The following is a 12,467-nucleotide window of genomic DNA, read 5'->3' on the forward strand; positions in this document are numbered from 1 at the left end:
GCATTGTGACGTATTTGTAGGCAGATCGTTGGAAGATTGACCATAAGAGACCACATTTACCACGTGTCCGCCCGGTGTCCTGCGCCGAAATTGGTGCGCAAAAGTCACCTGCCAGTATTTTTCCATGGGGCACAGAGAGAGAAGCAAGCTTCCATGAACTGCATGTCAATGAAGAGATATGTGAAAAAACACCTTGAGGATTGATTCCAAACAACGTTTGTCATGTTTCGGTCGATATTATGTAGTTAATCCGGAAAAAGTTTCACGTTGTAGGTGACTGCATTTTCGGTTCGTTTCGGTAGCCAGGCGCAATGTAGAAAACGGAACGATTTCTCCTACACACAGACGCTTTCAGGAAACACTGCGCATTTGGTATGTGGCTGGGAGTCTCCTCATTGAAAACATCAGAAGCTCTTCAAAGGTAAATGATTTTGTTTATTTGGTTATCTGGCTTTTGTGAAAATGTTGCGTGCTACATGCTACACAAAATGCTATGCTAGCTTTGCATACTCTTACACAAATTAGTCAATTTCTATGGTTCAAAAGCATATTTTGAAAATCTGAGATGACAGTGTTGTTAAGAAAAGGCTAAGCTTGAGAGCAAACGCATTATTTTAATTTTATTTGCGATTTTCAGAAATCGTTAACGTTGCGTTATGCTAATGAGCCTGAGGCTTAGTCACAATCCCGGATCCGGGATGGGGAGTTTCAAGAAGTTAATGAAGTATAATTTCAAAACATGAGCATAAAACCAGGTAATAATAAACATGAATCATCATTATATTACTTCACAGTAATCTGTTAAATACTGTTTCAGTGCTTCCTCTTGTGTTAGCAGTGTGGAAAGGGACAGAAAGAAGCACACAGGAGATTTCCTGTGAGGGGGAGTGGTGGTGTATCCAGGGAGGAAACGAAACTAACCTTCTGAAATGTCATTAGTGGTCTTATGCTGCCATCTATTGGAATTATGTAGCAACTGCAGTAGTACTGAATAATGTGTAATTCCTTACAAAAGTAGTAATTACTTAGAATTGCTTAGAATTGCAAAATATAACAGTAGTACTGTCACTGAACAACACAATGCCATGATTAGATTAAATACACAACGATTCCTGTAAACAATGACAGCTTATTTACCAACATTTATGGAAATGGATAGGTAGCTTTTTAGAATGAAACTCTTCTTATATTTCCCCTTCTGAGCTTAGAATAGATGAGATATGTAAAGTTTGTCTCTGTTGTGTTGAAGACCAATCCAGCAGGAGAGACCAGCCTCCACTGTTCCCAGCTGTGTGTCCATGAAGAGTGACTGGTCTATGATGCAACCTATAGAGTTTAGAGAGGGAGACTTTTCTACTGAACAAAGGTAGGAAGAACTCATGGGTCCTGGTCAGTGAGTTAAACAACACTGTCTCTAGTCATTTCTCCTCTCCCATTTTCACATTTATTGTTGCTGTTTTCATAACCCATAGGCTAATCCTTTCGTCCATTTCATAGTCCTTAAACAATATTAAACAAACACAACCTTCCCTCTGTATGCGTGTGTGTGTGTGTGTGTGTGTGTGTGTGTGTGTGTGTGTGTGTGTGTGTGTGTGTGTATGCGTGTGTGTGTGTGTGTGTATGTGTGTGTGTGTGTATGCGTGTTTGTGTGTGTGTATGCGTGTATGTGTGTGTGTGTGTGTGTGTGTGTGTGTGTACCTACATGTACATATTACCTCAACTACCTGGTACCCTGCATATTGACTCAGTATTGGTACTCCTTATAGTCTCATTATTACCTCAACTACCTGGTACCCTGCACATTGACTCAGTACTGGTACTCCTTATAGTCTCATTATCACCTCAACTACCTGGTACCCTGCACATTGACTCAGTACTGGTACTCCTTATAGCCTCATTATTACGGTCGGTAACATTTGAGAGTGAGGCAAATATGTAGCATTTTCCGGAAAAAAAACATGATGATTTGTCTCTCTGAAATGAAAACATCAAGTGATTTTAAACAAATACAAATCTGTAATTGAACAATCCCATACCATGATTAGATAGTGAAAAAACACACCAATCTCTTTAAGAAATGCTTTAAACAATAAAAGCTAATTCACTAACATTACTGAAAAGTGATATATAGTGTTTAGGAATTAAACAATTCTTTTGTTTCCCCATCTGAGCTCAGAGTAGATGAGAGATGTAATGTTTGTCTCTGTTGTGTTGAAGCCCAATCAAGCAGGAGAGACCAGCCTCCCCTGTTCCCAGCTGTGTGTCCATGAAGAGTGACCTGTCTATGAATCCTCCTCTCAACTTTAGAGAGGGAGACTTTTCTACTGAACAAAGGTAAGAAGAACTCATGGGTCCTGGTCAGTGAGTTAAACAGCACTGTCTCTAGTCATTTCTCCTCTCCCACCTTCCCATTTATTGTTGTTGTTTTCATAATCCATAGGCTAATCCTTTTGTCCATTTGCATAGTCCTAAAACAATATTAAACAAACACAACATTCCCTCCCGGTGTGTGTGTGTGTGTGTGTGTGTGTGTGTGTGTGTGTGTGTGTGTGTGTGTGTGTGTGTGTGTGTGTGTGTGTGCACTCCCTCGATGAGGAGATGTAATCTCATGTTTTGTCCACAGAAACCAACAGGAGAGATCAGAGTCAGAGATTCTCAGTGGTCAGTCTTCACAGAGTCATCAAACAGGCCTGGACTCCATATTCAGTGTATGTGGTCCTGTTATGTACATTTGTATCTGTTTACCTCAAGTAAAGTTGATCTGTCAATCATTCATTCATGTGTTAATGAGAAAGCATTTATTCTCTTGCTTAACTTATTTACTTGTTTTATTTCAGTTGCTTGAAGAGAATTTTATTAGATTTGTGAAGAACGAGCTGAAGATGTTCAAGAGGATTCTTAGTCCAGAACTCCCAGAAGGCTTTGAGAGTCAGAAGCAGGATAAGGAAGTGGTGGATGCTGAAGATGAGAAGCAGGAGAGCAGTGCCAGAGAGGGGGCTCTGAAGATCACACTGCACATCCTGAGGAAAATGAACCAGAAGGAGCTTGCTGACACACTGGAGAAATGTAAGATCTGTCTGCCTCATGTTGAATGATGTTTTATAACATTTAAAAGCTGTAGCTAAAGTACAGCTAAAGTAGCTGTGTAACTCAATGATATTGTAGCAGCCTTAAAACAACACCTAGTGACCTCATCAAGTAGCAGCAGGGATGTGTTGATTAATTTAGATAGAGAAAGACAACATTATTAATACCATCAATTTGTTGTACTGATTTATTTATTTAGAGAGAGAGAGAGAGAGAGAGACAACATTAATAATACCATCAATAATATCAATAATAATATAATCAGTCACACCAGTCTGTAATGCATTATGAAAACATTTACACATTTATACAGTCAGTTAAGAGAATAAATTATTATAATGTACAACTTTATAACAGTCCTACAATACTGTAAGTATTGAAACAGACGTAATATTAATATCCTCTGTGATATTTCTAGATTCAGATGATCTTGCTGTGATTTGCCAACGTGAACTCAAATCTAATCTCAAGAAGAAGTTTCAATGTGTATTTGAGGGGATCGCTAAACAAGGAAACCCAACAGTTCTCAATAAGATCTACACAGAGCTCTACATCACAGAGGGTGGAACAGGAGAGGTCAATAATGAACATGAGCTGAGACAGATTGAGACAACAACCAGGAAACAAGCAAGACCAGAGACTGCAATCAAATGTAACGACATCTTCAAACCCTTAACTGGACAAGACAAACATTTCAGAACTGTGCTGACAAAGGGAGTCGCTGGCATTGGAAAAACAGTCTCTGTGCAGAAGTTCATTCTGGACTGGGCTGAAGGAAAAGCAAATCAGGATGTCCAATTTGTATTTTCATTCCCTTTTCGGGAGCTGAATTTGATGAAAGGTGAAAATCTCACTTTCATTGAACTTCTCAATCACTTCTCAATGGAAACCAAACAATCAAGAATCTCTAACTACAACAACTACAAAGTTCTGTTCATCTTTGATGGTCTGGATGAGTGCCGACTGCCCCTAGACTTCCAGAAGAACAAGATCTGTTGGGACGTCACAGAGTCAACCTCAGTGGATGTTCTGCTGACAAATCTCATCAAGGGAAATCTGCTTCCCTCTGCTCTCCTCTGGATAACTACCCGACCTGCAGCAGCCAATAAGATCCCTTCAGGGTGTGTTGACCAGGTGACAGAGGTACGAGGGTTCAATGACCCACAGAAGGAGGAGTACTTCAGGAAGAGATTCAGTGATGAGGACCTGGCCAGCAGAATCATCTCACACATAAAGACATCAAGGAGCCTCCACATCATGTGCCACATTCCAGTCTTCTGTTGGATTTCTGCAACAGTCCTTGAACACATGCTGGAACATAAGAGAGAAGAGATGCCCAAGACTCTGACTGAGATGTACACACACCTTGTGGTGTTTCATACCAAACAGAAGAATGAAAAGTATCTTGGGAAAGAAGAGACAGGTCCACACTGGAATAAAGAGAGCATTCTGTCACTGGGAAAACTGGCTTTTCAACAGCTTGTGAATGGCAATCTGATTTTCTATGAAGAAGACCTGAAAGAGTCTGGCATTGATGTCAATGAAGCCTCAGTGTACTCAGGATTGTGCACACAGCTCTTTAAAGAGGAATGTGTGCTGTACCAGGACAAGGTGTTCTGCTTCGTGCATCTGAGCATTCAGGAGTTTCTGGCTGCTGTATATGTGTTCCTCTCATTCATCAACAACAATGAGAATGTAATGGACAAACTGCAAGCAAAGTCCATTATCTTTTCTCTGCTGTTCAATGACAATCCTGAATTTACTGTCTACAGGAGTGCTGTGGATAAAGCCTTACAAAGTGAGACGGGAAACCTGGACCTTTTCCTCCGCTTCCTGCTGGGCCTCTCACTGGAGTCCAATCAGAAACACTTACAAGGTCTACTGACAAAGACAAGAAGCAGCTCACAGAGCCATGAAGAAACAGTCAAGTACATCAAGGAGAAGATCGGGGAGAATCTCTCTCCAGAGAGGAGCATCAATCTGTTCCACTGTCTGAATGAACTGAATGACCATTCTCTAGTGGAGGAGATCCAAAGATACCTGAGATCAGGAAGTCTCTCAGAACCCAACCTGTCACCTGCACAGTGGTCAGCTCTGGTCTTTGTGTTGCTGACTTCAGAAAAGGAGCTGGATGTGTTTGACCTGAAGAAATACTCCAGATCAGAGGAAGGTCTTCTGAGGCTGCTGCCAGTGGTCAAAGCCTCCAGAGCTGTTCTGTGAGTAAATAAAATCACATATAAGAACTAATCATCAGGAAGAAATATTCAGTTTAGAGAAAAATATGTATTATAATATGTGTATAATATTATATTGAAAAACATATTGAATAAATGCATTGATTTTCACATTAGTATAACAATATGACCACACAAGTCTAGGAAACGGAAGATGAATCTATATGTTGTTTGAGAGAATAAACCAAATGCATCTCCCATTGTCCTTCTACACTACTGGTGTTAAATGAACAGTGTGTTTGTGAAGTCATGATGATCTCTTTGCAGGCTGTCAGGCTGTGGAGTCACAGAGGAAGGCTGTGCTTCTCTGGTCTCAGCTCTGGAGTCAAACCCCTCACACCTGAGAGAGCTGGACCTGAGTAACAATGACCTGAAGGATTCAGGAGTGGATCTGCTCTCTGCTGGACTGGAGAATCCCCACTGTAAACTGGAGACTCTGAGGTCAGTATTATCAGATATGAAAGCACTTTATGTATGAAGTTCTCCCAAATATACTGTCACTATTTTCACCACCAAAGAATATCAGTGTGGTTTTAATGTGATTTGACTCTTTGCAGGCTGTCAGGCTGTCTAGTCACAGAGGAAGGCTGTGCTTCTCTGGTCTCAGCTCTGAGGTCAAACCCCTCACACCTGAGAGAGCTGGATCTGAGTAACAATGACCTGAAGGATTCAGGAGTGAAGCTGCTCTCTGCTGGACTGGGGAATCCCCACTGTAAACTGGACACTCTGAGGTCAGTATTCCTGTAGTTGGTCAACAAGTGATAACTGTTCACCAGATCCACATGTGTTTACCAGACACACATAGTCCACACCATATGTGTTTGGACAGTGAAGCTTACAGTTTTAAATTTGGCGCTTTTCTCCAGCATTTTGGATTTGAGATATAATGTTTCAAATTAGGTGACAGTACAGAATGTCACCTTTTATTTGAGGTTAAAGGTGAGAGGTTAGCATGTTTTGTTGTAGCCTCTGTTATTGGTAATGCTGAGAGGTTAGCATGTTTTGTTGTAGCCTCTGATATTGGTAATGTTGAGAGGTTAGCATGTTTTGTTGTATCCTCTGTTATTGGTAATGGTGAGAGGTTAGCATGTTTTGTTGTAGTCTCTGTTATTGGTAATGTTGAGAGGTTAGCATGTTTTGTTGTATCCTCTGTTATTGGTAATGGTGAGAGGTTAGCATGTTGTGTTGTATCCTCTGTTATTGGTAATGCTGAGAGGTTAGCATGTTTTGTTGTAGCCTCTGTTATTGGTAATGGTGATAGGTTAGCATGTTTTGTTGTAGCCTCTGTAACTTTCTCACTCATTATTATTCATGATTCATTCATGATCTTTCTCAGTCAAGGCGTCACAGGCTTGATGTTGTCATTGTGTTCGAGGAATATGGGACCAGATATACTTTTGACTAATTTAATACACTTTAAGTGTCAGAATACTTATGACTTCTTCAAATGGGGGACGAGATACATAAAATGCTTTAATCTTTCTAAACGTTGAAACAGATATGTATTAAAATATCCTCAAATAAAAGGTGACATTATATACTGTCACCTCATATGAAACATTTGATCTGAAATCCAAAATGCTGGAGTATAGAGACACATTTAAAATGTTAGCTTCACTGTCAAAATAGATATGGTGTGGACTGTATACTCAATACAATCTAAATCTGATTCCTCACTGTCTAAATAGATATGGTGTTGACTATATACTCAATACAATCTAAATCTGATACCTCACTGTCTAAATAGATATGGTGTGGACTGTATACTCAATACAATCTAAATCTGATTCCTCACTGTCTAAATAGATATGGTGTTGACTATATACTCAATACAATCTAAATCTGATACCTCACTGTCTAAATAGATATGGTGTGGACTGTATACTCAATACAATCTAAATCTGATTCCTCACTGTCTAAATAGATATGGTGTGGACTGTATACTCAATACAATCTAAATCTGATACCTCACTGTCTAAATAGATATGGTGTGGACTGTATACTCAATACAATCTAAATCTGATACCTCACTCTGTCTTCTGACTGATACTGCTTTTTAAACTGGTCTGGTCAGTCTACTCAAATATTTGTACAATACATTTTTCTATCTGCAGGCTATACTTTCATCATTTGTTATTTCTAATAATTAAACATTCATTTATAAATAGATATGGCAGGTTTCAGGACACAGATATATCTGAATATTTTTTATATTTGAATATTTAAAAAACTGATTGAGAACCAATCCAGGCAACCATAGACATATAAACACCTAGACTAGACAAACCCCATAGATGTACAAAAACTAAACAAGCCCTCGTCACACCCTGACCTAACTAAAACAATAAAGAAAACAAAGTGAACTAAGGTCAGGGCGTGACATTTGCAGGCAATACTTTGATGATTTGTCATTTATAATAATGATACATTAATTTATGAATAGATATGGCAGGTTTCAGGACACTGATGTATCTGAATATGTTGAAAAAATATACTGCCACTATTTTCACCACCAAAGAATAGCAGTGTGATTTTAATATGATTTGACTCTTTGCAGGCTGTCAGGCTGTCTAGTCACTGAGGAAGGCTGTGCTTCTCTGGTCTCAGCTCTGGAGTCAAACCCCTCACACCTGAGAGAGCTGGATCTGAGTAACAATGACCTGGAGGATTCAGGAGTGAAGCTGCTCTCTGCTGGACTGGGGAATCCCCACTGTAAACTGGACACTCTGAGGTCAGTATTCCTGTAGAAGATGGCACGGGAGGCAGATGGTTAGAGTCTTTGATATTTATTAATATACTAAAAGGGGGAGGCAAGAGAATGGTCGTGGACAGGCCAAAGGTCATAACCAGATCAGAGTCCAGGAGGCACAGAGTGGCAGAAAGACTAGAGGTCAGGACAGGCAGAAGAGGTCAGGACAGGCAGACTGGTCAGGCAGACTAGAGGTCAGGACAGGCAGAATGGTCAGGCAGACTAGAGGTCAGGACAGGCAGAATGGTCAGGCAGACTAGAGGTCAGGACAGGCAGAATGGTCAGGCAGACTAGAGGTCAGGACAGGCAGACTGGTCAGGCAGGCTAGAGGTCAGGACAGGCAGAATGGTCAGGCAGGCTAGAGGTCAGGACAGGCAGAATGGTCAGGCAGGCTAGAGGTCAGGACAGGCAGAATGGTCAGGCAGGCTAGAGGTCAGGACAGGCAGAATGGTCAGGCAGGCTAGAGGTCAGGACAGGTAGAAGAGGTCAGGACAGGCAGAATGGTAAGGCAGAAGAGAGGTCAGGACAGGCAGAATGGTCAGGCAGGCAAGAGGTCAGGACAGGCAGAATGGTCAGACAGATGAGAGGTCAGGACAGGCAGAATGGTCAGGCAGGCTAGAGGCCAGGACAGGCAGAATGGTCAGGCAGGCTAGAGGTCAGGACAGGCAGAATGGTCGGTCAGGCTAGAGGTCAGGACAGGCAGAATGGTCAGGCAGGCGAGAGGTCAGGACAGGCAGACTTTTCAGGCAGGCTAGAGGTCAGGACAGGCAGAATGGTCAGGCAGACAAGAGGTCAGGCAGTCGGGTCCAGAGTCCAGAAAACAAGGGACAAAAAAGCAGGAGGAACAGAAGCAGGAGTAGAGAAAAACGCTGGTTGACTTGATAAACATACAAGACAAACTGGTACAGAGAAACAGGAAACACAAGGATATATACACCAGGGAAACACAGGGATAAATACACCAAGGCAACACAGGGATATATACACCAGGGATAAATACACCAGGGAACACAACAATAAATAGACCAGGGATAAATACACCAGGGATATATACACCAGGGATATATACACCAGGGATAAATACACCAGTGATATATACACCAGGGAACACAGGGATATATACGCCAGGGATATATATACCAGGGATAAATACACCAGGGATATATACACCAGGGAACACAGGGATAAATACACCAGGGATATATACACCAGGGAACACAGGGATAAATACACCAGGGATATATACACCAGGGATAAATACAACAGGGATATATACACCAGGAAACACAGGGATATATACACCAGGGATATATACACCAGGGATATATACACCAGGGATATATACACCAGTGATATATACACCAGGGAAACACAGGGATAAATACACCAGGGATACACAGGGATAAATACACCAGGGATATATACACCAGGGAACACAGGGATAAATACACCAGGGATATATACACCAGGGATAAATACAACAGGGATATATACACCAGGGATATATACACCAGGGATATATACACCAGGGATATATACACCAGGGAAACACAGGGATATATACACCAGGGAATCACAGGGATATATACACCAGGGAAAAACAGGGATATATACACCAGGAATATATACACCAGGGATATATACACCAGGGAAACACAGGGATAAATACACCAGGGATATGTACACCAGAGAAACACAGGGATTTATACATCAGGGATATATACACCAGGGAAACACAGAGACATATACACCAGGGATATATACACCAGGGAAACACAGGGATATATACACCAGGGATATATACACCAGGGAAAAATACACCAGGGATATATACACCAGGGAAACAGGGATATATACACCAGGGATAAATACACCAGGGATATATACACCAGGGAAACACAGGGATATATACACCAGGGAAACACAGGCATATATACACCAGGGATATATACACCAGGGAAACACAGGGATATATACACCAGGGAAACACAGGGATATATACACCAGGGAAACACAGGGATATATTCACCAGGGAAACACAGGGATATATACACCATGGATATATACACCAGGGATATATACACCAGGGATATATTCACCAGGGAAACACAGGGATATATACACCAGGGATATATACACCAGGGATAAATACACCAGGGATATATACACCAGGGAAACACAGGGATATATACACCAGGGATATATACACCAGGGATATATACACCAGGGATAAATACACCAGGGATATATACACCAGGGATATATACACCAGGGATATGTACACCAGGGATATATACAACAGGGATATATACACCAGGGATAAATACACCAGTGATATATACACCAGGGAACACAGGGATATATACGCCAGGGATATATATACCAGGGATAAATACACCAGGGATATATACACCAGGGAACACAGGGATAAATACACCAGGGATATATACACCAGGGAACACAGGGATAAATACACCAGGGATATATACACCAGGGATAAATACAACAGGGATATATACACCAGGAAACACAGGGATATATACACCAGGGATATATACACCAGGGATATATACACCAGGGATATATACACCAGGGATATATACACCAGGGAAACACAGGGATATATACACCAGGGATACACAGGGATAAATACACCAGGGATATATACACCAGGGAACACAGGGATAAATACACCAGGGATATATACACCAGGGATAAATACAACAGGGATATATACACCAGGGATATATACACCAGGGATATATACACCAGGGATATATACACCAGGGAAACACAGGGATATATACACCAGGGAATCACAGGGATATATACACCAGGGAAAACAGGGATATATACACCAGGGATATATACACCAGGGATATATACACCAGGGAAACACAGGGATAAATACACCAGGGATATGTACACCAGAGAAACACAGGGATTTATACATCAGGGATATATACACCAGGGAAACACAGAGACATATACACCAAGGATATATACACCAGGGAAACACAGGGATATATACACCAGGGATATATACACCAGGGAAAAATACACCAGGGATATATACACCAGGGAAACAGGGATATATACACCAGGGATAAATACACCAGGGATATATACACCAGGGAAACACAGGGATATATACACCAGGGAAACACAGGGATATATACACCAGGGAAACACAGGGATATATACACCAGGGATATATACACCAGGGATAAATACACCAGGGAAACACAGGGATAAATACACCAGGGATATGTACACCAGAGAAACACAGGGATATATACATCAGGGATATATACACCAGGGAAACACAGGGACATATACACCAGGGATATATACACCAGGGAAACACAGGGATATATACACCAGGGATATATACACCAGGGAAACATAGGGATATATTCACCAGGGAAACACAGGGATATATACACCATGGATATATACACCAGGGATATATACACCAGGGATATATTCACCAGGGAAACACAGGGATATATACACCAGGGATATATACACCAGGGATAAATACACCAGGGATATATACACCAGGGAAACACAGGGATATATACACCAGGGATATATACACCAGGGATATATACACCAGGGATAAATACACCAGGGATATATACACCAGGGATATATACACCAGGGATATGTACACCAGGGATATATTCACCAGGGAAACACAGGGATATATACACCAGGGATATATACACCAGGGATATATACACCAGGGATATATACACAAGGGATATATACACCAGGGATATATACACCAGGGAAACACAGGGATATATACACCAGGGATATATACACCAGGGATATATACACCAGGGATATATACACCAGGGATATATACACAAGGGGTATATACACCAGGGAAACACAGAGACATATACACCAAGGATATATACACCAGGGAAACACAGGGATATATACACCAGGGATATATACACCAGGGAAAAATACACCAGGGATATATACACCAGGGAAACAGGGATATATACACCAGGGATAAATACACCAGGGATATATACACCAGGGAAACACAGGGATATATACACCAGGGAAACACAGGGATATATACACCAGGGAAACACAGGGATATATACACCAGGGATATATACACCAGGGATAAATACACCAGGGAAACACAGGGATAAATACACCAGGGATATGTACACCAGAGAAACACAGGGATATATACATCAGGGATATATACACCAGGGAAACACAGGGACATATACACCAGGGATATATACACCAGGGAAACACAGGGATATATACACCAGGGATATATACACCAGGGAAACACAGGGATATATTCACCAGGGAAACACAGGGATATATACACCATGGATATATACACCAGGGATATATAC

The 12,467-nt window shown here is 41.2% G+C and overlaps 2 protein-coding genes and 1 long non-coding RNA gene across 3 annotated transcripts in view; 2 read left to right on the plus strand and 1 right to left on the minus strand.

Moving 5' to 3' along the window:
- Positions 1-1,341, plus strand: part of LOC135554805 (uncharacterized) — a 66,096-nt gene extending 64,755 nt beyond the window's left edge. The window contains exon 5 of the long non-coding RNA XR_010457745.1: positions 1,250-1,341. This is a non-coding gene — a long non-coding RNA (uncharacterized LOC135554805). The remainder of the gene's footprint in view (positions 1-1,249) is intronic.
- LOC135554802 (NACHT, LRR and PYD domains-containing protein 3-like) overlaps positions 1-12,467 on the minus strand; it is a 207,778-nt gene that overhangs the window by 98,409 nt on the left and 96,902 nt on the right. The window lies entirely within an intron of this gene.
- The window catches only part of LOC135554801 (NACHT, LRR and PYD domains-containing protein 12-like), a 12,320-nt gene continuing 2,697 nt past the window's right edge, over positions 2,845-12,467 (plus strand). Inside the window, exons 1-5 of the mRNA XM_064987238.1 lie at positions 2,845-3,066; positions 3,506-5,303; positions 5,589-5,762; positions 5,879-6,052; positions 7,879-8,052. Of these exons, the coding sequence (XP_064843310.1) occupies positions 2,883-3,066; positions 3,506-5,303; positions 5,589-5,762; positions 5,879-6,052; positions 7,879-8,052 (2,504 nt within the window). The 5' untranslated portion in view covers positions 2,845-2,882. The remainder of the gene's footprint in view (positions 3,067-3,505; positions 5,304-5,588; positions 5,763-5,878; positions 6,053-7,878; positions 8,053-12,467) is intronic.

This window comes from Oncorhynchus masou, chromosome 14 (genome assembly GCF_036934945.1).
Source record: "Oncorhynchus masou masou isolate Uvic2021 chromosome 14, UVic_Omas_1.1, whole genome shotgun sequence".
Lineage (NCBI taxonomy): Eukaryota > Metazoa > Chordata > Actinopteri > Salmoniformes > Salmonidae > Oncorhynchus > Oncorhynchus masou.